This window comes from Pelophylax lessonae (assembly GCF_965119305.1).
Source record: "Pelophylax lessonae genome assembly, chromosome: 1".
Lineage (NCBI taxonomy): Eukaryota > Metazoa > Chordata > Amphibia > Anura > Ranidae > Pelophylax > Pelophylax lessonae.
Window position 1 is genome coordinate 142,267,758 of NC_138768.1, and position 27,432 is coordinate 142,295,189.

Below are 27,432 nucleotides of genomic sequence, written 5' to 3' on the forward strand. Positions count from 1 at the left end.
ACAATCAAGAGAGAACTTCACAAGAGCAAATACAGAGGGTTCATCACAAGGTGCAAACCATTCATAAGAATAGAAAAGGCAGATTAGACTTTGCCAAAAAACATCCTAAAAAGGCAGATTAGTTCTGGAAAAGCATTCTTTGGACAGATGAAACTAAGATTAATCTGTATCAGAATGACAGAAAGAAAAAAGTGTGGAGAAGGCTTGGAACAGCCCATGATCCAAAGCACACAACGTCCTCTGTAAAACACGGTGGAGGCAGTGTGATGGCCTGGGCATGCATGGCTTCCAGTGGCACTGGGTCATTGGTGCTTATTGATGATGTGACAGAAGACAGAAGCAGCCGGATGAATTCTGCAGTGTTTAGAGATATACTGTCAGTCCAGATTTTGCCAAATACAGCAAAGTTGATTGGATGGCATTTAACAGTACAGATGGACAATAATCCAAAACACACTGCAACAGCAACCCAGGAGCTTTTGAAGTGGAATATTCTGCAATGGCCGAGTCAATTACCTGATCACAACCCAATTGAACATGCATTTCACTTGCCAAAGGCAAAACTAAAGGCAGAAAGACCCACAAACAAAGAACTAAAGAAAGCTGCAGTTAGAGCCTGGCAAAGCATCAGAAAGAAGGAAAGCCAGTCTTTGGTAATGTCCATGGCTTCCAGGCTTCAGGCAGTCATTGTCCGTAAAGAATTCTCAACAAAATGTTAAAAATGAACATTTTATTTATGATTATATTTGTTTGTCTAATTACATTTGAGCTCCTGAAAGTTAGGGGAACTGTGTATAAAAATGGTTGCAGTTCCTAAAATTTGCACTTGATATTTATGTTCAATCCCTTGAATTGGATATCGATCAAAGCTCTTTAGCTTGACAGACCATCATTTGAAAGTTGGAGGGTGTTGTGTGCCATGACACTGAGGTATGACATATCAGCAAGCCTCATTCCTTTCTGCATGTTTGCTCCACTGTCTCGAAGTTGCACAAGCATCACTCAGTTTTTGTTGATTCCCCATTCTTCAAGCATGCCTAGAAACATTTCTCTACTGTACTCAGCTGTGTGGGATCCTTGCATCACTTTTGTATTCAACACCAATTGCCTTTTTGTCCATCCGCTGTCAATGAAGTGGCATGTAAGAATCCTTAGTGACTCTGACTCTTTTTGTGACCAGCAGTCCGTCGTGAATGAGAGTGAGTTGCCCGCATCCTCTGGTTGCAGCATAGCCTTTACTTTGTCAACTACCTTTTGGTGAAGCTTTGCCAGCATTTCGCTTCGATAATACTGCTCACTCTTCAGTGTGTAGCTTGGCTCAAGTATGGACATCAACCGCTGAAATCCTGAGTCAGACACCATTGTAAATGGCTGGTTATCAGTGACAATCATCTCTGTGATTACTCTGTCCAGCAGTTGGGATCTTCCATCTGAATCTAGGCAGTGACATTTGTTTTTTTTTCACAAACATATGTGTTATTGTTGCCTGGGATAGTGGAGGAGGTATTGAATCAAAATCACATTGATATTCATTTTGTTTTTTACTTTTTTCTCTGCATCCATCTCCATTTCAATTTAAAAGATTAAAAAAAGGAATTGCTGAAGTTGCTGGCTCCCTGTTGTGGGTTGGTGGCTGACGCCTGGAAGTGTGGGTGGTTGCTTGCTGGTGCCCTGTTGTGGGTTGGTGGCTGACGGCTGGCAGTGTGGGTGGTTGCTTACTGGCACCCTATTGTGGGTTAGTGGCTGACGCCTGGTGGTGTGTGTTGCTTGCTGGCACCCTGTTGTGGGTTGGTGGCTGACGCCTGGCAGTGTGGGTGGTTGCTTGCTGGCACCCTGTTGTGGGTTGGTGGCTGATGCCTGGCAGCGTGGGTGGCTGCTTGCTGACACCCTGTTGTGGGTTGGTGGCTGACGCCTGGCAGTGTGGGTGGCTTGGTGTCACCCTGTTGTGGGTGGCTTGCTTGCCAGAACACTGTGGTGGCTGGCTTGCTTGGTGTCACCCTGTTATGGGTGGGTGGCTGGCTTGCAGGAACACTGTGGTGGCTGGCTGGCTTGGTGTTGCCCTGTTATGGGTGGCTAGCTTGCTGGAACACTGTGGTGGCCGACTGGCTTGCAGGAACACTGTGGTGGGTGGCTGGGTTGGTGTCACCCTGTTTTGGGTGGCTGGCTTGCAGGAACACGGTGGTGGCTGGCTGAGTTGGTGTCACCCTGTTATGGGTGGCTGGCTTACAGGAACACTGTGGTGGCTGGCTGGCTGGCTTAGTGTTACCCTGTTATGGGTGGCTGGCTTGCAGGAACACTGCGGTGGCTGGCTTGCAGAAACACTGTGGTGGCTGGCTGGCTTGCTGGCTTGCAGGAACACTGTGGTGGCTGGCTGGCTTGGGGTCACCCTGTTATGGGTGCTGGCTTGCTGGGAAAACTGTGGTGTGGTGGCTTGCTTGGTATCACCCTGTTATGGGTGGCTGGCTTGCTGTAAAAACTGTGGTGTGGTGGCTGACTTGGGGTCACCCTGTTGTGTGGGTAGCTGGCTTGGTTTCACTTACTCACCCTGGCCTGTTCTGTTGTTGTAGGTTGGATGGTTGGCGGCTGGCACCCTGTGGTGGGTGGATGGATGGATGGATGGCTGGCTGGCACCGTGACCAGACCGGACTGCAGCTGACTGCACACGAGGCTGTCTGAGGCGTGGGAGGCGGTCTTAAGGCAGAGAACGTGCGCGGTGAAATGGCGTCACGCATGGGCCGCGCAGGCTGAACGTGTGGGCCGCACAGGCAGAACGTGTGCGCACAACATGCGCAATGACGTCACGAAAATATCGGCAATATCTGTAAATCCAAAGGCCGATTCTAATATATCGGTCAATCTCTACTAGCCATACACTGGTGTAGAATCGATTATCCACTCATTGGTTCACATTCCCTGCTGGGTTCCTTTTTATTATAAGTTTTTCATTGTTTTGCATAATTTAAAGTGCTATTAGACCTATTCCTGGTGAATATTGGGTATTAATGTGATATTGGATGTCCACAAAGTACGAGTATAGCCGGTGTTGAGCTGACTACATTGTGGTTTCCTAAATTTCACTATTACCTATATACCAGTGACTAAGGTTGTTATAGGTCTATTAAAGGCAGGATTGTGAGAATAGATGTCCACAGTGGGAAGTTACTACCTTGTCGTGGATTACCGCACTGGGGTTTCCTAAATCTCACCACTGCCTGCAGTTTTGACATTACTGATTTTTGCGCCATTGCATAATCATGTTCATTTATGTGGTTGAGTGTGAACCCAGGTGTGCATTAATTTGGCAATGTTTTCATTGTTAAATGTATGTGCAGTGTGGTTAGTTTTTGTTTTGAGATTTGTGTTTCATTTTGATAGTCATTAAAACCTTTTAAGAAGAAAACCGCGCTGTTCTATTCCCTTCCTCTTTTACTGAACACCTTTGGTCTTTCCATTTTGCTTTCCACAAATTGCTTGTCGTGTTTAGGAGTTGAAGGGTTAGATGCCACTTTTATTGGTGAGTCGATGCTTCTAATTTGGGCCGGTATACTTACTAATCCGGTCATTTCCTGATCCTAGGGTACTTACCTTTTGCTTTTATCAATTTAAGGAGATATTCACTGTACCTACGGGTAAGCCTGATTAGATGCTTACTTACCTGTAGGTACTAGATAAAAAAATGTGTTTACTTCCACTTTAGGCAGCGCAAAGCACATTATGATATGAAAGTTTCAATAACCCAGACCACCCAGTCAGATTTCAATCTTCATCTCAACTGATTAAAGTAAACTGAAATGTGATTGCTTCCTCAGGTTTTCTACATTTTTTAACATTGTTGTAGGTCTTTGCACTGTGCTTTTACATCCATTAATTGACACATTTAAAGGAAACTTTCCTTTTGAAAATCTTTAGTAAAATTTCAACCTGCCTGCAACACAGGCACCATTAACTAAAGTAGCGTTAAACCCAAAACTAAAAATTTAGTATAATGCAGCTTACCAACCATTAGATGTTTTTTTTTTTTTTTTTTAAAGATTTATTTCCCTCTTTTTTTCACATGAAATGTATGCATTGATGTCACATTGTTGCAGTGTTTAAATGCACTCCATACTCTTTATTGCTGTGTATATATATATGTCTTTTGTGTGAGTGTGTAACTATGACCTGCTGTATTAGGCTCCATGTACACGGGACGTTGTAAATGGCCGTTTAGGAGCAGTTGGGCGTTTTTTCCAGAAGCCCCTGAACCCACCTACATGTTATCTTATCTGTCCATGTACACAGGGTCGTTTACAGTAATTTCAAGTGGATATAGGAGGAGTCCCCTGTAGTGCATTTGCACATTTTTCCCAGCAAGGAGTATTATCTCCATGGGTTAGAAAGGCTGGATTCATCTCTTTTTCATGGATAGTGTAGGACCCACTGATAATGGGGTACTTTGACGCAGTAGTGGGCTTGAGCACGATATGGCCATATGGTGGGACCAAACCCCCATTTTTATTTATGGACTCTCTTCAGATTTGGTAGTAATTTCCTTTGCATTTGCGCGCTATTCTTTTTTAATATACAGTAATTTGCAGGCAGTTGAGTTCAGGGACATTTTTTGGAATGCAATTATTTGCATTCGAACGCGTGTTTCCCGGCGTTTCAAGCGCAAAAACGCGACCAAACGCGGCCGAACGCGATGACCCGCGTTTAGCGTTTGCGTTTTTCCATTTTAAAGGGGAATCATTTTTTTGACCTCCTAGGAACGGTTCTAAACGCAAACGCCCGCTAAACCCCCGCTAAACGCGGGTTCAAACGTGACCTAACGGATGTTTCAAACGTCCTAAAAATTCCAGCATTCAAAGTGACTTTTAACAACGTCCCGTGTACATGGAGCCTTACCTTATCAACATTTAATTATGGATTAATTGTATATGCATGCAGTCCTGCCTAGAAGTACAGTAGAGTCACTTTAAAGTGTCCCTAAACCCAGGATCCTGCATTCACTATATCTGGTTTCTCGTCAGCAGTATATAGCAGTCTTGTGGCCTCTATCAGTGCCTGGTTAAAGCTTGTAGGAGGAGTTTTCATACTGCAATGACTGTCCTATCTGTATTCATGACCCCCCTGACCCTCTGTCTTGACAGTGATGATTGGCCCTGTGCTGATCACATGCACTCTACCAAGAAAAAAAAAACACTCTAGCAATACACACCAAACTGAGCATGTGCAGCCTGACTCCAGAAACTCTGTCTTATCCGGACATGTTTTGGAGGCAATGCAAGAAGGGGAGGATCCGTGCATATAGGATAAAACAGCCTTTTTACACAATGCAGAGGATTAGCCCCTTAGGTTCCACAGTGAGTATAACAAGCATGCTTTACTGCATGTACAGACTGACATAACTGTTGTGGGTTTAGTAAGGGTTCTTTCACACGGCTTTGCGCCCGGCGGACTCTGTTTTGCTCAGCAGGGGGATTGATCCGCCGATCCCCACTGAGCAGGCGGATGATGGGTCCATCTCCGCTCACTGTGCTGAGACAGACCTGTTAGAGGCCCGCTCTTTTCTATGGGAGATCGGATGAAAACAGACCGACTGTCCGTTTTCATCCGATCCGATTTTCCAGACGGATGAAAAATAGGGTTTCCATGTGTCTGGATTTCACAGACAGGATCTGACCGGACAGCAGCGGGTGTCAGCGAACATGTCACCGCTGATCAGGTCCGCCTGAAAAACTGACATGCGGACCTGATCAGAAAGCCCGTGTGAACGAAGTCTGAAGATACTGCTCTGTCAATAAACCTCAATTTAAAGTAGTAATCAGTCTAGGTAGCTTATGTAAATGATTTTCTTAGGCAAACGGATTGGAAATACAGATGGCTGCAATAGGGAAAACCTGTATAAAATATGAACATGTGTCACAGAAAAATAATGGTAGAAATAAGTGTTAGGTAAACTTAATACAGTAATACATTCTCAAGGGCAATAAGATATATTTTTCCTTTTTAAAAAAATTACTTTACTCTAATTCTTTCTTCTATATCTCAGACTGACCAGAAGACAAAGGGTAGCTTGATCTGGGTGTTGGACCATACCAAAACCGCATTTGGTAGACGAAAGCTCAGACAATGGGTGGCTCAACCGCTGATAAATTCCAGGTAATTGTTTAATATTGATTTGTGCCTTTTTCTAAACCATAGCTGAATGAGGCAGAGGCTGTTGATATAATTTAGGGGAAACTTCATTAAGCAATGCCAGATTATCCAACATTACCCCTTGCAGCAGATATTTTACACAGTGAAGTCCTGTGAAAGGTTTGCTTAATTGTCAGGTGAGTGTAATTAGGAGTAAGCAGGAGCAGATTTTGTACCTACTGGAGTGGGTCGTGCCAAGGGAAGTCTGTAATCCTGTTTTGGAGTTTTAATTGAAACTGCAAGTATCTTTGTGATAACTTTGTAAAATAAAAACAGCAACCCTAATCATTATGTGCCATCCATGAAGTGCTTTGAAGCATGCGATGATAGTGCAGAAGAATCAAGGTGACCTTTTCCCATTGTAACATGAAAGAGGGCATCCCTGACATCCATTTAGATGTGCATTCTCTTTTCCCATCACTGCTAGCCTATGAGTCAAATGCTTTATCATGTGTATAATCCTTAACTTCTATGAAGTTTTTCTGTAGCCCTTGGAATAGCATGTTCCCTGGCTCCTAAAAAAAAGTTTTCTGGCTTACACTTTGGACTTACTGGCTCCTGAATTCTACATTATTTAGTGATCTTAATCATTATTTGTGCTCTGGTTTCCATACTGACACCAACAGGTGGTTTTCATTGAATGACCCAGTGACCCATGAACACTGTCACCTTGGATGCATCCTTTTCCTCTTTGTTCAGCATGCTGATAAGTAGATAAGAGGTAAAAATAGGTCAGTTCATGTCTGATGACGTCTTCCTTCTGAGGATTATTGAATAGACACCAGACAGGCAGTTCTGCTCCAGATTAATACAACTCAGGAGAACCATATGTGAGCATGATTATAGAAGAGATTAACTTTTCCAGTGAGAAGTGTGCATGTTTTTTTTTCCTTTTTATTTAATATCAATTTCACAAATACTTATTTTTCTGTATGTATTGCTCTAAATGTTTTTTAAGTCATACCTTAAAAATAAATTGATCATTGGTAGATACATGTCTGTAAATATCCTTTTTTTTTATTCTGAACTAAATCTTTTACTTTGTTTGGAATCAAACAATACAAAATGTGCTTATTTTTTCTAGTATTCACAGCGCTTTACTTTTTCCACATTTTTGTTATGTTACAGCCTTATTCCAAAATTACATTCCAAACATTAAATTCATTATTTTCTTCAAAATTCTACATTACCCCATAATGGCAGTGTAAAAGAAGTTTGAAATCTTTGCAAATTTATTAAAATTAAAAAAAGAAAAATCCTATGTACATAAGTGAAGGACAAAAGGGAACAGCCATGTTATTTATCAAACATTTATATATGATTATCAAACATGTATTTATGATTAAGCAGATATATTGGATTTATATGTTGTGAGAAGTCATATTGTATAACAGCTGTTGGGTTCAAAAGCCATTTACCCCTCCAGCTGTTAGATTGCTATCTTGACCTTTGAAGACCTGTTCAGTTAACGAGCCTTGGAAGTGACAACTCTGTGAATGATCATCCGCATATTAAAGAATGTCACCAAAGACTCAAATGGGTCTTCAAAAGAATTTAGTTAGCTAAGTGCCACCTACTTCAGAATGTATAAATTGTAATACAAGTCCTTAGGCATATGGAGCAATTGTTTTCAAACCAACAGAATGTAATGTGACTGAATTGCTCTCCAAACATGTCTTTCTACCTACATGTTTGTAAAATAAATATTTTTCAATCTGGTTTCAACAGTCAAAATGTTACTGAAACCCATGAGTTTTGGGGTTTCCCCCACAATAAGTATTCACAGCCTTTGCTCAATACTTTGTTGAAGCACATTTGGCACCAATTACAGCCTCAAGTCTTTTTGAGTTTGATGCTAAAAGCTTGGCACACCTATTTTTTGGCAGTTTCTCCCATTCTTCTTTGCAAGACACAAGCTCCATCAGGTTGGTTGGGGTGCACAACTTTTTTCAGATCTCTTCAGAGAAGTTCAATTGGGTTCAAGTCTGGGCTCTGCCAGGGACATTCACAGAGTTGTCCCGTAGCCACTTTTTATCTTGGCTGTGTGCTTAGGGTCATTATCCTCTTGGGGGATGAACTTTCGCCCCAGTGTGAGGTCCAGAGCACTCTGGAGCAGGTTTTCATCAAGGATGTCTCTGTAAATTGCTGCATTCATCTTTCCCTCAATCCTGACTAGTCTCCCAGTTCCTACCACCGAACAACACCCCCACAGCATGATGCTGCCACCACCATGCTTCACTGTAGGGATAGTATTGGCCTGGTGATGAACTGGTTTCCTCCAGAACTGACGCTTGACATTCAGGCCAAAGAGTTCAATCTTTGTTTTATCATACAAGAGAATTTTGTTTCTCATGGTCTGGGACTTTAGGTGCCCTTTGGTAAACTCCAGACGGGCTGTCATGTGCCTTTTACTGAGGAGTGGTTTCCGTCTGGCCACTCTACCATACAGCCCTCATTGGTGGAGTTCTGCAGAGATAGTTGTTCTTCTGAAAGGTTCTTCCCTCTCCACAAAGAAACACTGGAGCTCTGTCAGAGTGACAATCGGTTCTTTGTCACCTCCCTGACGAAAAGGCCTTTCTCCCCCATTTGCTCCATTTAGCCGGACGGCCCACTTTAGGAAGAGTCTTGGTGGTTCCAGACGTCTTCCATTTACAGATGATGTAGGCCACTGTGCTCATTGGGACCTTCAATGTTGTAGAAATGTTTATGTTCCCTTTCCTTCTGACAATTCCTTGGACTTCATGGATTGATTTGTGCTCTGGCACGCACTGTTACCTGTGGGACGGTATATAGATAGGTGTGTGCCTTTCCAAATCATGTCCAATCAACTGCATTTACCACAGGTGGATTCCAATAAAGTTGTAGAAACATCTCAAGGATGATCACTGGAAACAGAATGCATCTGAGCTAAATTTTGAGGGCAAAGGCTGTGAATAATTATGTACATGTGATTTTTTTTTTTTTTTTTTTTAATAAATTTGCAAAGATTTTAAACAAACCTTTCAAGTTGTCATTATGGGGTGTTTGTAGAATTTGGAGGAAAGTAAATTATTCCATTTTGGAATAAGGCTGTAACATAACAAAATGTGAATACTTTCCGAATGCACTGTATATTAGATTTTATTTATGAAGCTTTTTCTCACACTATGACATGACAACATACACCCTATCTTTGAAACTATATTTAAAACCCCCAAAAATGTACTTTCTCTTTCGTTCATTGACGGACACAGCTCCAGAATCTTCTTGACCATTGGGATATGCTGCCCTCTACAGGAGTAGGACACTAGGCAGGAAAAAGCTTTACCACGCCTCTGAGGCAGTCCAAGGGCATATACTCCCACTTCCTGCTATAGGCACTCGTTTTTTTCTGCCTAGTCAGTAAGGACCTAGTTTCCTTGCTGTGGTCTCTGGTCCTAGGATTTTTTCCTTTTTAAACTATTTTTTTTTCTTTTTATTATTTTCTGTTCCTGTGAGAACTACAATAAATTTGGTTACTGTGAGAACTAAAATCAACTGCCGGACCGGATATCCTAGATTCTTGCGGTCTTCCCAGTCTGGCCAGCGAGCGCAACCCGACCTTAGCTCCACGCTAGGTTGGCCGCGACATAGCCCCACTGGACAGGGGCTGGCCGGCGAGTTAAAGGACTCGCGAGGACGCATATCCCTGGTCACGACCTGTGTCGCAGTGTGCCTCTGGCCCGCAGCACCCCCATTCCAAAATGGTTCGGTGGTCTGCCTGGAGTGATGCCCACCCGCTTCCATGGTGTGGTAAGTAGTGTCCCCCCTCTCCCTTGGTGGTCTTTCATGACTCTAAACAGTCACGGTGGGTCTTCTTGGCCTCCCAGCTGTTTTGGGCACTGCCGTTGATGGGCAGCCTCAGTGAGTGGGCCATATGGTCAGAATGGCACCTCCTTTGAACCGGGTGGCGCTGTGCGGGCGCTTCATTTCAAGTGAAGTGTAACAGCCATTATTGTGTGGGTGATGGTACTCTGCCTGCGCGTCCACGTCACGGCGGGCATCCCCCCATCCCCTCAAGGGGGCTATGTCCTTATGTCCTATTATGTCCTCTATGGAGGGCGACCCTTTTGCTTTTTTTGTGGCATCTAATAGGTGGTCCTTTTGTGGACCTTTGGCTAGCGTTTCCTTGCAGGACTGAGGTTGGTGGCGTCTCCTGCTTGTAATGTTTTCAGGGTGTGTGTAGTATATAGCGACCCTACTGGGTCTGCGTCCACGCACTTCAAGTGCTCTGATAGTGAGGATGATTCCTCTTTTACCGCATATGCGCATGAAAATATGCGCTGGTGGATGCAGTGATTGTATTGTTGCGGGAAACTTTAAACCTGGGGGATGCAGCTGCTGCTGTATCAGAGGTGCCAATCCTCTTGGGGCCTACAGTTCCTCTAAAGCGGCAAAGGTATTCCCTTTTTCCTGCCTACTGTGAAAAAATTGTCACAAGTCAGTGGAGTTGTTCTGAACGCAATGTGGTGGTGCCTAAGTGTTTAAATTTACAGTATCCCTTGAGGAGTCTGTTGAGTACAGTCCCACCTGTGGTGGACTCTCAGGTCTCCAGGCCTAATTCACCTAAATCCACCCTAATTCCTTTGGAGGAGTCTCCGGTTTTCGAAGATCCTCTTGACAGGAGAGCCGAGACTTTGGTCTGCCACATGTTTACAGTGGCTGGTTCGGTCCTTAGGCCGGGGGTTCACCATAGCATTGGTGTCCCTGACTTTCCCGAGTGGGCAAAGCTTTTGCAGGATCTGGAGGGGGGGGAACAGCTTCCTCCTGCCTTTGCAGAGCTGGTGGACTAATTGGTCCAGGGGATGCAGTTCGTCTGTGATGCCTCTCCTTGGATGCAACTCCCTTAGTCTGGGCTGTTTGTGACAGCAATGATCCTTTGGTGCATGATATGGCTAACATGCTGGTCTGCAGATCAGACTTTCCAGAAGGCCTTATGTGTTCTTCCTTTTGTGGGGAATAGCCTGTTCGGAGCCTCCCTGGAAAGATCTCCTCCGGAGGTTCCGTGGGGATCTGGTCTGGAATGCCAAAAGCGGCTCCTTCCAGACCTGCAGACAAAAACCTCTTCTGCCTGAAGGGGCGCCCTCACACATATCTGGGGTGTGGGGAGGACGTTTTGTATTCTTTCCGGACCTGTGGACCTCCCTGATTCAAGATTTGCGTTTATCCCCATACCGCCTGGGAGGACTCTTCGGGGCGGTGCAAGACTTGCTACTACAAGGGTGATTGTTCCGGTCTCAGAATCGGAACGTTTGTTTCATGGGTTTCATTCAAACATGTTTGCAGGTCCCAGGAAGGAAAGCGAGGTACGTCCAATCTTTGACCTCCCAAGCTCTGAACCGCTTTGTGCGGGTACAGATATTTCAAATGGAGTCCATTCGTACGGTAGTGGCATCCCTACATCAGGGGGATCTTCTGGCCTTTATCGATATTAAAGCGGTTCTTTCCCCTGTGTAAAAAAAAAAAAAATGAAAACCTCTGCAGGACAATGGCATAATGTGCTAGCATGCATCGCATACTAGCACATTATGAAATCCTTACCTTAGAACGAAGCCCCCCACACGGTCGCCCGGACACCGCTGAGGGAGCTGACATGTTCCCTCGGCGTCTCTTCCAGATTCGGCGGCTCAGGCACTGTGAGTGGCCGGAGCCGCAACGACGTCACTCTTGCGCATGCGCGGGAGTTCACTTTCCGGAAAGGAGCTCTGAAGGTCCGGCAAGATAAGCCAGACCTTAAGAGCGCATGCGCCGCTGGTGTCAGCAGTGGGGTCTCTGTTGCCGCCTTAGGACCTCAATTTGGTGCTCTGTCTTCCAGAAGCCTCCTTTTGGGAATCTTTGGGACATTCCCCTGCTTACTCTGTCCCAGAAGGTGGCCTTTTTGGTGGCTATCACCTCTGTGCGCAGGGTGTTGGAATTGGCGGCGTTATCCTGTCGTTCATCTTACATGGTGGTTCACAGAGATAAGGTGGTTCTTTGCCTCTGTCCGTCGTTCCTTCCTCAGGTTGTCTCCGATTTTCATTTGAATGAAGACATGGTGTTGCCTTCCCTGTGTCCCAAGCCTAAACATCTGAAGGAAATTGTCTTGCATGCCTTGGATGTGGTCTGGGCAATTAGGGTGTACCTGGCAGCTACGTAGTCTTTTAGGAAGTCAGACTCACTATTTAGGAAGTCAGACTCACTATTCGTGCTCACGGATGGGAAAGGGTTGCCTGCTTCTTCTGCAATCATTTCCAATTGGATCAGGTGGGTCAGGTTCCTCCTTTCCCGGTCAAGACTCATTCTACTTGGGCGCTCAGTGCCTCTTGGGCCTTCCTTCATCAGGAGTAAGTGATGCAGGTTTGCAAGGCGGACACCTGACCGTCGGTGCACACTTTCACAAAATTCTGTAAAGTGGATGTGTTGGCATCTGCATATGCTTCCTTTGGCCGTAAGGTTTTAGTAGGCTGCTGTTTAGAGGACCTGGTCCTATTTGAGGGTGTATTGTTTTTTCAGTTGAGCTCCAGCTGTTTTGGTTGAGCTCCTGTTTACCTGGTTGGCTGTAGTTAGCCTTGGGAGTTTATTTTTAGCTGTTCCTACCCCTCATGTTTAACACTGCTTTGGGATGTCCCAATGGTTAAGATCAGGAGCTGTGTCCGTCAGTGAACATAAGAGGAAATTGAATTTTTGACTCAACGTAAAATCCATTACTCTGATGTTCATTGACGGACACAGCACCCACCCCTCTGTGGAGTTGTAATCCTTCAGATTTTTTTTTTTTACTAAAAATATGTAGCAGAAAACAAATTGGCCTAAAATGTTAAAAAAATTTTTTTTTTTTTTGGAATGTTATAAATATAGTTTTTTTTTTTTTTTTTTTCAGAATTGTCGCTCTTTTTTTGTTTATAGCGCAAAAAAAAAATCACACAGGTAATCAAATACCACTGAAAGAAAGCTCTATTTGTGGGAAAAAAAGGACATCAATTTTATTTGGGTACAATGTTGTACGAACGCGCAATTGTCTGTTAAAGTAAGTATACCCCCTGGGACTGCAGAGAGAGGGAGTATACCCCCTGGGACTGTCCATAGGCATACCCAGACTTTTTTTCTGCCTAATGGTCCTACTCCTACAGGGGGCAGTATAACCCAATGGTTAGGAAGATCAGGCGCTGTGTCCGTCAATGAACATCAGAGAAATAATTTTATGGGAAGTTAAAAATCCAATTTTTTCTGTAATTTTTCCATTCGCAACATTTACATACTTTACAAAGATATGTTCATGCTGAATATTCCCGAATGTGCCACATCCCAAATAATGACAAAGAGAAGAATTCCCCTATGGGTGGGACTTTTTAGGCACTTAATTGTAACATACACAAAAATTACGTTTTATAAAGTTTATTTAGAAGATTCAATACAAAAAATTAAAAAATTGGCAAGCTAAGTAATACATCACATGGAACAGATGGAAATAACCACATAACCCCAGGGTGAGTACCCAACGCGTTTCGGAGTGTCAGACAATACTACTTCTTCAGGGGTGCCCTTGGAGAGTGGTCTGTAAATAATTAATACAAATAAGAAATGATTTTACAATGCTGACATCACATACTATTCTCGAACACATTTTTAAGAAAGATATGTAGTGACAAACTTACATAATCTTTTTAATCACCACAGTGGATTATGTAAGTTTGTCACCACATATCTTTCTAAAAAATGTGTTCAAGAATAGTATGTGATGTCAGCATTGTAAAATCATTTCTCATTTGTATTAATTATTTACAGACCACTCTCCAAGGGCACCCCTGAAGGAGTATTTTCTGACACTCGAAACGTGTCGGGTACTCACCCTGGGGTTATGTGTTTATTTCCATCTGTTCCATGTGATGTATTACTTAGCTTGCCAATTTTTTAATTTTTTGTATTGAATCTTCTAAATAAAATTTATAAAACGTAATTTCTCTATCGCTCATTGACAGACGTAGTCCTCGGTGATACAGCACCTTCGGGTTATGTTGCCTCCACAGGAGTAGGACTAGACAGGAAATGAAAAATGCTCTGGCCACACCCCAGGGGCAGTCCCCGAGGGTATATCCTCTCTCTCTCCGCCACAGCAAATCAGTTTTTTTCTGTCTAGTCAGGAGTAAGGACCTAGATACCTTGCTGGGATCTTCGGTCCTGGCAGTATTTTTTTCTTAGAAAAGAATTTTTTAAGATAGCTTTTTTTCTCCAGTGTTCCTGTGAGATCTTCAAGCAAGAAAGCTGAACTGGGCGACGGGCGGGATGTTGAGATCCAGTGGTCACCCCAGTTCAGCCTACGAGCGCGTGCAGGCCATAGCTCCGCGCTGGGTCGGCCGCGACATAGTCCCACTGGACGGGGACTGACCCTGCGAGTTAAACGTCTCGCTGAAACGCCAAAGACCATGAGTCACGGCGCCCGTATTGGTCGACAGCCCTCCTACCTCGGTGGAGAGGGGTACTGTCAGGAGTTGGCGCCCGCCTGGTTCCGGTATGGTGAGTAGTATGTTCCCCCTTTCCCCCTTTCCCCCTTTCCTCCTGACGGGTCTTGTGGTGAACGCGGGCCCCTCTCTGTAATGGTAAGGATGGGTTCCCCTCTATCCTACAACATGTCACAGATCCCCCTAATTGAGTGTGATTTTTGTGTACAAGAAGCCAGGAGGCTTGGTTTGGGAGCTGACAATCTAATTGTAAAAATGTGTAAATGATTGTAGTCAGTGGCAGTACTAGAACTTTACTGTGATAGTATAAGGTATCCTACCTGTCAGTAGCCACAGGGCGATGTCTATACATGTATACTGCATTCCAGATCATTCCTCCAGCTAAGCAGATGCCTCCCGACGGCCACGGACCGCATACGGCCCGCTAGGGTCCGGTACCTCCGACCACGCTGACCACCATGAGGGTGAAGGGTTGTGAGGCCGAGATCCTTCTGCAGACATGCTGGTAGATCACACGAGGCCGCCATTTTGGTGTAGCCTCGTGTCTCCAGCATGGGGGCGGCCATGTTTGAGGTGACTCAAACACCTCATGGAGCCAGGGGGAGGAGCCGGCAGGCGTGTTAAGGGGCGGAGCCGCCTCTTTTACCCAGGAAATAGGGCCAAAGACTTCCTGTCTGTAACAAGACAAGCACTGAGCAAGCTGATGAAAACTTCTGTGCATCAGGGATGAGCCTTGGGGTTTGTCTCTCTCTCTGTGGGGTCCAAAAAGGCAGGTAACACTGAGAGGCGCTGTTGCGACTGGGGGACACAAAAAAAAAAAGTTTTTTTTTTTACTTTGTCATTTTTTGTCGCTGGCAAGTGTCTTGTATAATCATTGACCCTGCCGCATAGGTATCCCCACCTGATCCCCTCAAGGTGGCCGCAGGACCCTCCAGTACCCCACTTGTTTTTAATGCATTATCGGCAGTTTTGGAGTCTTTGGTATCCCGGGTGGAGGTGGCCTGTCAGGGACGGGGGTCAAGTAGCGACCCCCGCCTACCCCTATTGTTTATCAGATACTTCAGATACGGATTCGGAACTGGTCAATGCAGTTGCAGGTCCCTCTTAGGGGGCTGTTGTCTCAGGTAATATCTCCTCAGCAGTGAGGAGCACGTTTCTGCCTCCGCCATAGCACAAGAGTGGTGGATGCACTAGTTGTGTCCGTCCGGGAAACCTTTAGTCTTGAGGTTACACCGGCAGAGGTAGCTGAGACTGAGATTCCTTTTTGGTACTTGTTAGCCTACCAAAAGGGCGAAGGATTTTCCTTTACCCAAATGGGGTCGTTTTGAAACGAACCCCTGTTATTTCCAAACGCATGGCTAGGTGCTATCCGTTTGAGGAATTCCTCTTTATAGGATAGACGGTACCACCTGCTGTCTTGCCACAGACTGTTAGGATAAAAAGACCTCGTAACTAACGAGGACCTTCCTTTTCTGCTCATATAGAGATTGTTCGTTCCGCGAGGGCGGGCGATAAGGCGAAACCCTCCAAAGCCCCTTTAGAGGGGTTTCAAAGGGCGCTGGTCGGGTAAACAAAGAGTCCGGCTCAGCCAAGCCTGAAGAATATAGCCTGATGCGCCCCTACCCATCTCTGGGGTGGGGGGGGGATGTCTTCACCGGTTTCTGGAGGACACAGGATCGAGTTTCGATCACTTCCACTGGTGCGATTCTTCCCTTCTAACATTGAACGGTTTCAGGGGTTCTATTCGAACCTATTCACAATGCCCAGGAAAGAGGGCAAGGTGCGTCCAAATCTGGACTTGGGAAGAAATAGAGTCCATCCGTACAGTGGTGGCCTCCCTGCATCAGGGGGATTTCCTGGCGTCCATAGACATTTAGGAGGCCTATCTTTATATCCCCATCATCGCAGGACATCAGCGTTTTTTCGCTTTCCCAAAGATCATCCCTGGTTCCCACCAGAAGACTGAACTATCTGGGCCTAAGGTTGGATACATCCTGGGCAAGAGAGTTTCTCCTTGCTGGAAAACTCCAGAAGGTTCAGTCAACGATTCGGATGTTGCTGTCCGTCAATTGGCTGGGACTGATGGTGGCCTTCTTAGAGGCAGTACCGTATACCCAGTCTCATACCCGAATTCTCCTGAAGGAGATTCTTTTTTAATGGAATCAGAATTCCGATTCCCTGGACAATCGGATCCGGTTGAGCGAGCGGACCAGGAAGTCTCCGATGCTCAACCAGGGGAAGTCATTTCTTCCGATAGTATCCAGATTACCAATAAGGGTATCGGAACTGAGAGCGATCAGATTTTGTCTGATTTACTGGATCGAGCAGCTCTAGAGCAGCCCGATTCGGATCCAATCGCATATGGCCTCTTCATCCAGAGGTTTTTCCCTAGCTGTCCCTTCATTGGGACATCCCGGATGTGGATCTGTTGGCACCTTGGCCTAACAGGAAGGTGCGGAGGTTTGTAGCTCGCGCCACGATCCTCTAGCGGACGCAGCAGAAACGCTGATCGCCCCGTGGGGGGCAGTATCAGCTATGGCATGCCTTCCATCCCCTCAAGTTGCTGCGGGAACTTCTTCGCAGGATAGAGGTGGAGGGAATTCCAGTTATTCTGGAAATTCCGGATTGACCTCGTCGAGCCTGGTACGCCGACTTGGCGAGGCTAGTCGCGGACGCTCCTTGGAGACTTCCTCTCAGGGAGGATTTGCGGTCTCAGGGACCGATCTTCCATCTTGCTTTACAGTCGCTGGCTTAATGGCCTGGCCATTGAGACCCAGGTACTGAAGGACAAGGGAGTGTCAGCTTCAGTTATTCCTACCTCCAGTTAAAGCAAGGAAAGCGACTTCCAGCACATGGAAGTCTTATATTGCATGGTGTGAATCTATTGGATTTCCCCCACAGACCTATTCGGTGACCCGAATTTTGGTCTGTCTGCAACAAGGGGTTGAGCAAAAACTATCCTTGAGCACGATCAAGGGTCAGGTTTTCGGCGTTAGCAATCTTCTTTCAAGAAACCTTTGGCTAATCATTCCTTGGTGCGGAATTTCATCCAGGGGGTGCGACATCTGGCTCCGCCAGTGTGCGCACCCTTACCGCCTGGTATCTTAATTTAGTGTGGTCGGTTCTTCAGAAACTTCTCTTTGAAGATATTAGGGAGATTCCCTTGCTTACATTCCCAGAAGGGGGCCTTCTTGGTGGCCATTACTTCTGTACGCAGGGTGTCAGAACTGGCCGCATTATCCTGTCGTTCCCCAGATCTGGTGGTTCATAGGGATAAGGTGGTTCTTCTTCCGAATCCATCCTTCCTTCCTAAAGTGGTTTTCGTAAGACGGACTCACTTTTTGTGATCACGGATAGCCCTTGAAGGGGGTTGCCTGTGTCTGCCGCGACCATATCTACATGGATCAGTCAGACGGTGGTACAGGCTTATTCTATTAAGGGTCGGAATCCTCCGTTCCCTGTTAGGGCGCACTTCACTTGAGCGCTCAGTACTTCCTGGGCCTTTCGCCATCAGGCGTCAGTGGTCCAGGTATGTAAAGCGGCCACCTGGTCGTCGGTACATACCTTTACAAAATTTTATAAAATTGATGTGATGGCATCGGCGGATGCCTCATTTGGCCGCAATTTGAGGAGACCGGTGGTCTACCTCGGGGGTTTTTTTCTGTTTGAAAATTTTTTTTGTTGAGTCTCATCATTAAGGATGAGCATTGTAAACTTCTAGTTGGCACCGGTTGGGCCTTCTAGATTTGGATTTGATTTCCATTTTCCCACCCCTCATTTGTGATACTGCTCTGGGACTTCCCGAAGGTGCTGTATCACCGAGGACTACGTCTGTCAATGAGCGATAGAGAAAAATGGATTTTTGTAAAATCTTACCGTAAAATCCTTTTCTCTTAGCTCATTGACAGACGTAGTACCCGCCCCTCTGTTTTTGAGTTGGGTTGGGTTAAATTCTCTAAGCACTGCTTTTGTGACATAACTGATTTGCTGTGGCGGAGAGAGAGAGGATATACCCTCGGGGACTGCCCCTGGGGTGTGGCCAGAGCATTTTTCATTTCCTGTCTAGTCCTACTCCTGTGGAGGCAACATAACCCGAAGGTGCTGTATCACCGAGGACTACGTCTGTCAATGAGCTAAGAGAAAAGGATTTTACGGTAAGATTTTACAAAAATCCATTTCTTTGTGTATGTTACAATTAAGTGCCTAAAAAGTCCCACCCATAGGGGAATTCTTCTCTTTGTCATTTACATACTTTACGCACCCTCATAAATTTGTTCTAAAATATGATCATCAAAGTCTGCCATTCAAAATTATATCACATTAGTGGGATTTTTATGCAATATGGCCGAATAGTATTGTTCAAATTAAATGTAGGCATTTTACTTTATAAGAGCTTTGTTCACTTTTGATACTACATTGGTATGCACACAGATATAGAAATAACAGTTTGTACAAATGGTTAGTATAACAGTAACATAACATTAAGTTAGTTTAATTAAGGTGCAAATTAGCATGAACATGATTTTTTTTCATAGGTATGCGATGGCTAAAGATTTAAATTACCTTGCATTTGCTTACATGAGTGTTTGATGCCAGCGCAGCAAATGCAAACGTCTTCCAGATCATGTGACGTCATTGTTGCAACTTAGACTTCATTCAGACAGGCCTGGAGACCCGTCCTTTGTTTTTGCACCTGCCCTGAGCTGCATGCAGGCAGCCTATAGAGGTGGATGCAGGTTCAGCGGCTGCACTGACTGTACCAGGACAAACAGCCATTATCTGATGGCAGCTTTAAAAAGGCGCTGAGGATTAAAGTGTTTAAAGACATAGATATGTAATCTGCCATTGCTACTCCTCCTTCTATAAATGCTAAATTCCTGGCTGTCATTTTTACCTTCTTACTTCAGTACTTTGTGTTCCTTACTAAGTATTAAAATAAAGATGTCTGATTTTCCAGATATGCATACTTGTTTCACGTCAGTGACGCAAACGTTAATGAGCCCAGTTGGTCAGCGTAATAGCCAGACAACTTGCATCATCATGAGGGGATTGATAATGGCAGCCACCTTATGTGCATCTGGAAAGGTTTGCTTTAACCACTTGACCTCCGGAAAATGTACCCCCCGTCATGACCAAGAAATTTTTTTGCGATACGGCACTGCGTTACTTGAACTGACAATTGCACGGTCATGTGACACTGCACCCAAATAAAATTTGTCATTTTTCTTCCCCACAAACCGCTTTCTTATAGTGGTATTTGATCGCCTCTGCGATTTTTATATTTTTTTCTGCTATAAACAAAAAAAGACCAACCGTTTTGAAAAAAAGCTATTTTTTACTTTCTGCTATAAAACATATTCAAAATGTTAAAAATCTAATTTTTTCAAACATATATTCCAAAATGTATTCTGCTACATGTTTTTGGTAAAAAAAAAATCCCATTAATTCCCATTATTTGGTCTACATGATTGTTATAGCTTCTACAATATATGGTATATATTAATGGAACTTTTCTTTTTTAAACTAGCAATGGCAGCGATCAGCAACTTATAGCGGGACTGCAATATTGCGGCAGACTATTGAAAACTGACACTTTTGACACTTTGTGGGAACCAGTGACATTAATACAGTGATCAGTGCTAAAAATGTGCATTGTCATTGTACTAATGACACCGAATTTTGAAATGGTTAAACATCAGGGGCGATCAAAAGGTTAGCTGTGTGCCTAGCCAGTGTTTTTATGTACTGTGTTAGGTGCTTTTAGGCTAGGTACATACCTGTGCGGGTGGTGCCACTATGGGACCCGCACAAACTCCTGCAGCTGCGACCACCCATACAGTGAAACATGGGACCTGCGGGAAAGCCGCCTGCACTGGAAATCGCAGCCGTACTGGGAAACTCGGTTCCTGTGTGGGCTGGAAATTCAAAACTAGTGCAGGGACTTTTTTCCTGCATGTCGCGAGGCACGGCAGCCTATGCAAATGAATGGGCTATCGTGCCCACACAGGTGTGAACCTAGCCTTACTAGGGGAAGAGATGGATTTTATTCCCTGCTTTGTAGGAACACAAAATCAATCCCCTTTCCCCCTCGTCAGCTCCTTCTTTATGTCTGCCTGACGATCAATGGGTGCCAGTGGACATTCAATGCCCGGCATCGGCAGATCGGCTTCTCCTGTGAAGAACAATCACAGCAGAAGGGCACCCTGGCAGTGCGCACGCTCGCCCTGCAGGCGGAAGTGCAATATCATATGTATATATATAGATAGATAATGAAAGAATGTGATAATTGGTATCGGCGCTACCTTATTAGTGTGAAGTGAATACCACAAATATCAAAGTGTCACCAATGTTATAGTGAATAGACTCCTAAATAAAATATTACATAACCAATGTGTTTAATAAAGTACAAAATTAAAACAACCAATACAGTGATAAGTGTACCATATACAATAATAGTGAACATAAAAGAAAAAAAGAAAAGAGAAAGAAAAGAGAAGGGGAGTAAACCCCTAACCACAAATGTGATTATCAGGTATGAATTTCCTGATATATGTGCCCCATATGTGATGTAAAAATGGATATAAATACTTGCTGCTGAGTAAAAATATACTTGTCCACTAGGTGGCGTTTCCGTTAATAGCTCATGCAGCAGTATATGATATAAGAGAAAATGAGTGCTGCTAGAAAGATACGTAGAAAAAAGCCACTAGGTGGCGTTGTGTAATACAACCTGTGCAACAGATATGGATGGGGGTCTCTTCTCCGCGATAAAGGAGCAGCTCCGAGCCGGCACTTATGCCCTAAATGCTCACAACAAGAGAAGGCCCCATAATGAATAGTAAATCCATGCAATATGTAAAGAAAGCGCAGTACACTCACTGGTAGATTAGCGATGATCGGGATCAGAATGCAGTCAGTGCGCGCCGGGATGCTTCCGCGTTCCACGGCCGACAACCGGAAGTGACGTGGTACGTAGCAAACTCCGCCCTACGCGTTTCGTCAGAGGGACGTCAACTGGAGTGGCCGCTCCAGTTGACGTCCCTCTGACGAAACGCGTAGGGCGGAGTTTGCTACGTACCACGTCACTTCCGGTTGTCGGCCGTGGAACGCGGAAGCATCCCGGCGCGCACCGACTGCATTCTGATCCCGATCATCGCTAATCTACCAGTGAGTGTACTGCGCTTTCTTTACATATTGCATGGATTTACTATTCATTATGGGGCCTTCTCTTGTTGTGAGCATTTAGGGCATAAGTGCCGGCTCGGAGCTGCTCCTTTATCGCGGAGAAGAGACCCCCATCCATATCTGTTGCACAGGTTGTATTACACAACGCCACCTAGTGGCTTTTTTCTACGTATCTTTCTAGCAGCACTCATTTTCTCTTATATCATATACTGCTGCATGAGCTATTAACGGAAACGCCACCTAGTGGACAAGTATATTTTTACTCAGCAGCAAGTATTTATATCCATTTTTACATCACATATGGGGCACATATATCAGGAAATTCATACCTGATAAACACATTTGTGGTTAGGGGTTTACTCCCCTTCTCTTTTCTTTCTCTTTTCTTTTTTTCTTTTATGTTCACTATTATTGTATATGGTACACTTATCACTGTATTGGTTGTTTTAATTTTGTACTTTATTAAACACATTGGTTATGTAATATTTTATTTAGGAGTCTATTCACTATAACATTGGTGACACTTTGATATTTGTGGTATTCACTTCACACTAATAAGGTAGCGCCGATACCAATTATCACATTCTTTCATTGCACTTTTGCCCTTATATCTAAGGGTTGATTGGTGGCAGCTTACACCTTCTATTTATAATACCTTTCTCCTCCCCCCCCCTCATATGCACTTTAGTCCATAGCGCTGGTCATTTCCTTTTATTATATAGATAGATAGATCATTCTGCAGAGGAGAGCCGCCCTGTAGCAATAAATCTACTATGCAGCATTCTTGAACTGGTTAACCTTTTATAACAAGGGATTCTCATGATAGTGGTAAATTCGAATAAGCTCAGGAGTGCTAGACAATTACATTTCAGAGTACTTTTTTAGTTTGCATTAATTGCGTAGAGGAAACAAAAAAAAGCAATGTTTAATTTGTTAAGCCATGAGGCTAAAACAAAAAAAAAAAAAAAGGGGGTCTTGTGGGAGATTTAAAGCGTCTGAGAAAATCAGTTTGGTCTGTATAGAGTAGAACATTTTTTATCAAGATATATGGTTAAGCAAAGTGAAATATTGAGCCATTAGTTTACAAGATTTTAAAAAGTGGTGTAATGTCATTGTTCTTGCGCTGACTTAAAAAAAATGAGCTCTGTATTGTAGAACCTCTAACACAGGCTGTTAATGAGACACAGTTCACTTAGTGTCATACTGTGAAGGATTATATCCACTTCTAAGGTGCAGCAGTTAATAGAACATAACGTCCTGTCCAGAATAAGTAAATTGGCTTGAAAAATGTTTTACACCTGTATTGATTTTATTTGGGTATATTATTTATAGTGAAGCTCTTGCTCTGTGGAAATGTATTGGAAAATTAACTTAAACCTGTTGGCGCAGAGCACACTCAAATATACGGCCTCTCGTGGCCAGGCCTTGGCACCAAGCAGCCGCATATTTGCGTGCAATAGTGCCAGTAAAGCTGTGCTGAGAGTGCATGGAGTGCACGCTCCTGTCACACTGAGCGGCGGCTAATGGAAACCTTACAATCGTGGCAGCCAATCACAGCGGTCACATGACCAAAAGGCCCTGCCTCACCTTTCCTGCTGAACGCTGCCAAGTGCCTCATACCGAGGCATTGGCGGAGTTCCACCTGCCCCACGCTTTCTGAGTGGAAGCGTGAAGTCAACCTGGTGATGGAGGCGGAACGGCGAGTTCTCACATCACAGGGCAGGGAGGAACGCTTTAAGGACACCTGGATGGGGTGGATGTATTACTCCGATGAGATCTCGGATGTGCACACACCTATTATTAGCGGCTGAGCTCTAGGGTTTCGGCCTGGCCTTCTCCTGCCGGGGACCCATGCCCCCACTCCGGACCTCCCTTTCTCTGCCTGTTTTACCCTCCCTGTTTATCTCTTCCCCTTTACTGTCTTTTCCCTTCTTTTTCTTCCTCCTGACTTTCTTTCTCTCCCAACGTCTCTTCCTTGAGGCCAGTGGCTGATTCTGCTGAAGTATATACTGTAACGCGGATACTAATGTGCACTGATGTTAGCACTATGTGCGGTGTCTGTCGGGCTCTCCGGGCTCCTTTGTGGAGTTCCCCCTTTTTTTTGGGCGGCACTGACAGACGCGGCGCATCCTGGGGGTCATGGATGTACTTACTGTTTGGCCGATATTGGCACACGCCTTCACAATACCTGATTGACTGACCTCTATGGACACTCCTGTTTCACTAATGATGTCCGGACTGAACATAATGCCGATTGTGCCTTCTCTGTGTTTCTTTTTCTAAATGCACTTCTATACTACTTTGTTATTTTGTGTTTTTTGTATGTGAATTTGAACTTGATAAATAAAGATTATTTTTTTAAAAAAAAAGGCCCCGCCTCACAGCATTTTAAAGCCCTAAAGGGGCGGCAGGAGCCGGCATCAAGGGGTTAAAGGGTATCTAAACTTAAAACAAAAAAATCAATATACTGACGACTGTCATGTTTTTTTTTTTTTTTTTTTTTACCCTTTATTATCACCTGGTAATCATGCCAATAACACAATTCCTGACTTAGCGTGACAGCGCTCACTCACTGTACTGTATTCATGGATGAGCAGTGTTGTCAAGTTAGGCTGTTCTCGTGATTTAATTTGGACTCTAAACATTCCACAACCCTCAGCTTGTCTCCATTACATAGGGTGTACAGTGCCTTGAAAAAAGTATTCATACCCCCTTGACATTTTCCACAATTTGTCACATTACAACCAAAAACGTAAATGTATTTTATTGGGATTTTATGTGATAAACCAACACAAAGTGTCCCATAATTGTGGAAGTGGAAGAAAAATGATAAATGGTTTTCAAAATTTTACAAATAGTCATCTGAAAAGTGTGCCGTGCATTTGTATTCAGTCCCCTTTGCTCTGATACCCCTAACTAAAATCTAGTGGAACAAATTGCCTCACCTAATTAGTAAATATAGTCCACATGTGTGTAATTTAATCTCAGTATAAATGCAGCCATTCTGTGAAGCCCTCAGAGGTTTGTTAGAGAACCTTGGTGAACAAACAACATCATGAAGGCAAAGGAACACCCCAGACAGGGCAGGGATAAAGTTTTGGAATAGTTTCAAGCAGGGTTGGGTACAAAAAGCTTTGAACATCTTACGGAGCACTGTTCAATCCATCATCTAAAAATGGAAAGAGTATGGCACAACTGCAAACCTACCAAGGCATGGCCGTCCACATAAACTGACAGGCCGAGCAAGGAGAGCATTATTCAGAGAAGCAGCCAAGAGGCCCATGGAAACTCTGGAGGAGCTGCAGAGATCCACGGCTTAGGTGGGAGAATCCGTCCACTGGACAATTTAGTCGCGCACTCCACAAATCTGGTCTTTATGGAAGAGTGGCAGGAAGAAAGCCATTGTTGAAAGAAAGCCATAAGGAGTCCCGTTTGCAGATTGCCAGAAGCCATGTGGGGACACAGCAAACATGTGGAAGAAGGTGCTCTGGTCAGATGAGACCAAAGTTGAACTTTTTTGCCTAAAAGCAAAATGCTAACTGTGGCGGAAAACTAACACTGCACATCACCTTAAACACACCACTCCCACCTTGAAAAATGGTGTGGGGATGCTTTTCTTCAGCAGGGATAGGAAAGCTGGTCAGAGTTGATGGGAAGATGGATGGAGCCAAATACAGGGCAATTTTAGAGGAAAACCTGTTAGTCTGTAAAAGACTTGAGACTGGGTTCACCTTCCAGCAGGACAATGACCCTAAACATACAGCCAGAGCTACAATGGAATGGTTTAGATCAAAGCATATTCGTGTGTTGGAATGGTGCAGTCAAAGTCCAGACCTAAATCCATTTGAGAATCTGTGGCAAGACTTGAAAATTGCTATTCAGACGCTATCCATCCAATCTGACAGAACTTGAGCTATTTTGCAAAGAAGAATGGGCAAACATGTCACTGTCTAGATATGCAAAGCTGGTGGAGACATCCCCAAAAATACTTGCATCTGTAGTTTACAGCGAAAGGTGGTTTTACAAAGTATTGACTTGGGGGGGCTGAATGCAAATGCTCACCACACTTTTCACATATTTATTTTTAAACAATTTTAAAAACCATTTATCATTTTCCCTCAACTTCACAATTCTGTGCCACTTTGTGTTGGTCTATCACCTAAAATCCCAATAAAATACATTTACGGTTTTCGTTGGAACATGAATACTTTTTCAAGGCACTTTAGGTTTTCTGTAGGTTACAGAAGAAAGCTGGGAAAGCCAATAGCATTGTTTGAGATTTCAGTTCAGTAAACAGGGAGTTACAGGAACACCAGATTTTATTTTTAATAGGATCAAAGGTCATTGTTCTGTATTTTTATACAAATGTATGTAGCCTGAAAAAATTAAAACTATTGCAGCCACCATATCAAAGGACTGACAAACTGCAACATATTACATTTTTGTTCTTGGGTTTAGGTATATCTAACTTTTTTTAAATGGCCTTAGGTTTCACTGGTTATACCTGGATCATGGATGAGGCTACAACCATGATCCTGGTATCATTTTTTTACAGCAGGCAATTCCCTCCAATGTACAAACGATCTGAGCAGCTATACAGCCACTGGATTACTATTTCAGTTGGCAGAGGGTTGTCCACCGACTCGTCTACCTGGTTCTCCTGTCAGAGGAGCCCGGTAAAGGTGGGATCAGCAGCATCGGCTTCCCCAGACACAATGAGAGGAACTGCTGTTGTTCCTCCCACTGTGTGATGCTGGAAATCAGAAGTAATGAGGATTTCTGGTTTGTTTACAATTTACTTGTGAAAGTATCTGATCAAACAGATCTCAGTTTGATCAGATTCTTTGGAGGTCAGAGGGGAGACATGGGGTCTAGTAGCCCCTAGATTTCTCCAAAAACAGGACCTGTCACAATTCATGCTATCACAAGGGATGTTGTCGTGCAACATAAAATTGAAACAATGACCATTTTATTCTCTGGTATGTCATTGCAAGTGCCTTTGTTGTTCAGAATTCTGGTAGTCCTGAGTCCAGGATGCTTTGGTATACAAATTTCAACCAGCTCCTGTGGTTGAGAGCTTCACCCCACCATTTTCCACCACATGTGTCTCACTATTGATCCATCGCTGTGATGGATAATCTTACTGGGTATTAGTGAGGCAGAGGTTATAGAAGCCAGGCTCTTATTCATAGATCTTAAGACCAAGATTTTAATACCAGTGCACTCCAGGATTATTGGGTGCTGAATAGGGAATTTGAACTTGTAGAAACTTGGAGGCGGCTGGCAGTAAGTAGGGGGTATACATGCAGCAGGTTGAATGTAAAAAAAATCACAGATCCCTGCATCCAAACATGTGATGTGGTTGCTGGGATCTCTCCTGCTTTGCCATTGTATTTTGACAGTCGGGACTCCCAAACCTTTCCCCTTCAGAATACACAAATCAGCAGGGCAGTTCAATGGTTCGGTTGAACAGATGGAACCTGCTGAATAGGCAGAATTCTATTGTGTTTATACCCTGCTTAATACATCAGTGGAGCTTTGCTAGAAATTGAAACAGTCCATATGAATGTCCATAGGTGTAAATATAAAGTGATGACACTTGTGCAGGTACCGC

The 27,432-nt window shown here is 44.2% G+C and overlaps 1 protein-coding gene across 1 annotated transcript in view; it reads left to right on the forward strand.

Moving 5' to 3' along the window:
- The window catches only part of MSH3 (mutS homolog 3), a 429,495-nt gene that overhangs the window by 187,090 nt on the left and 214,973 nt on the right, over positions 1-27,432 (forward strand). Inside the window, 1 exon segment of the mRNA XM_082257605.1 lies at positions 6,032-6,141. Within this exon segment, the coding sequence (XP_082113731.1) occupies positions 6,032-6,141 (110 nt within the window).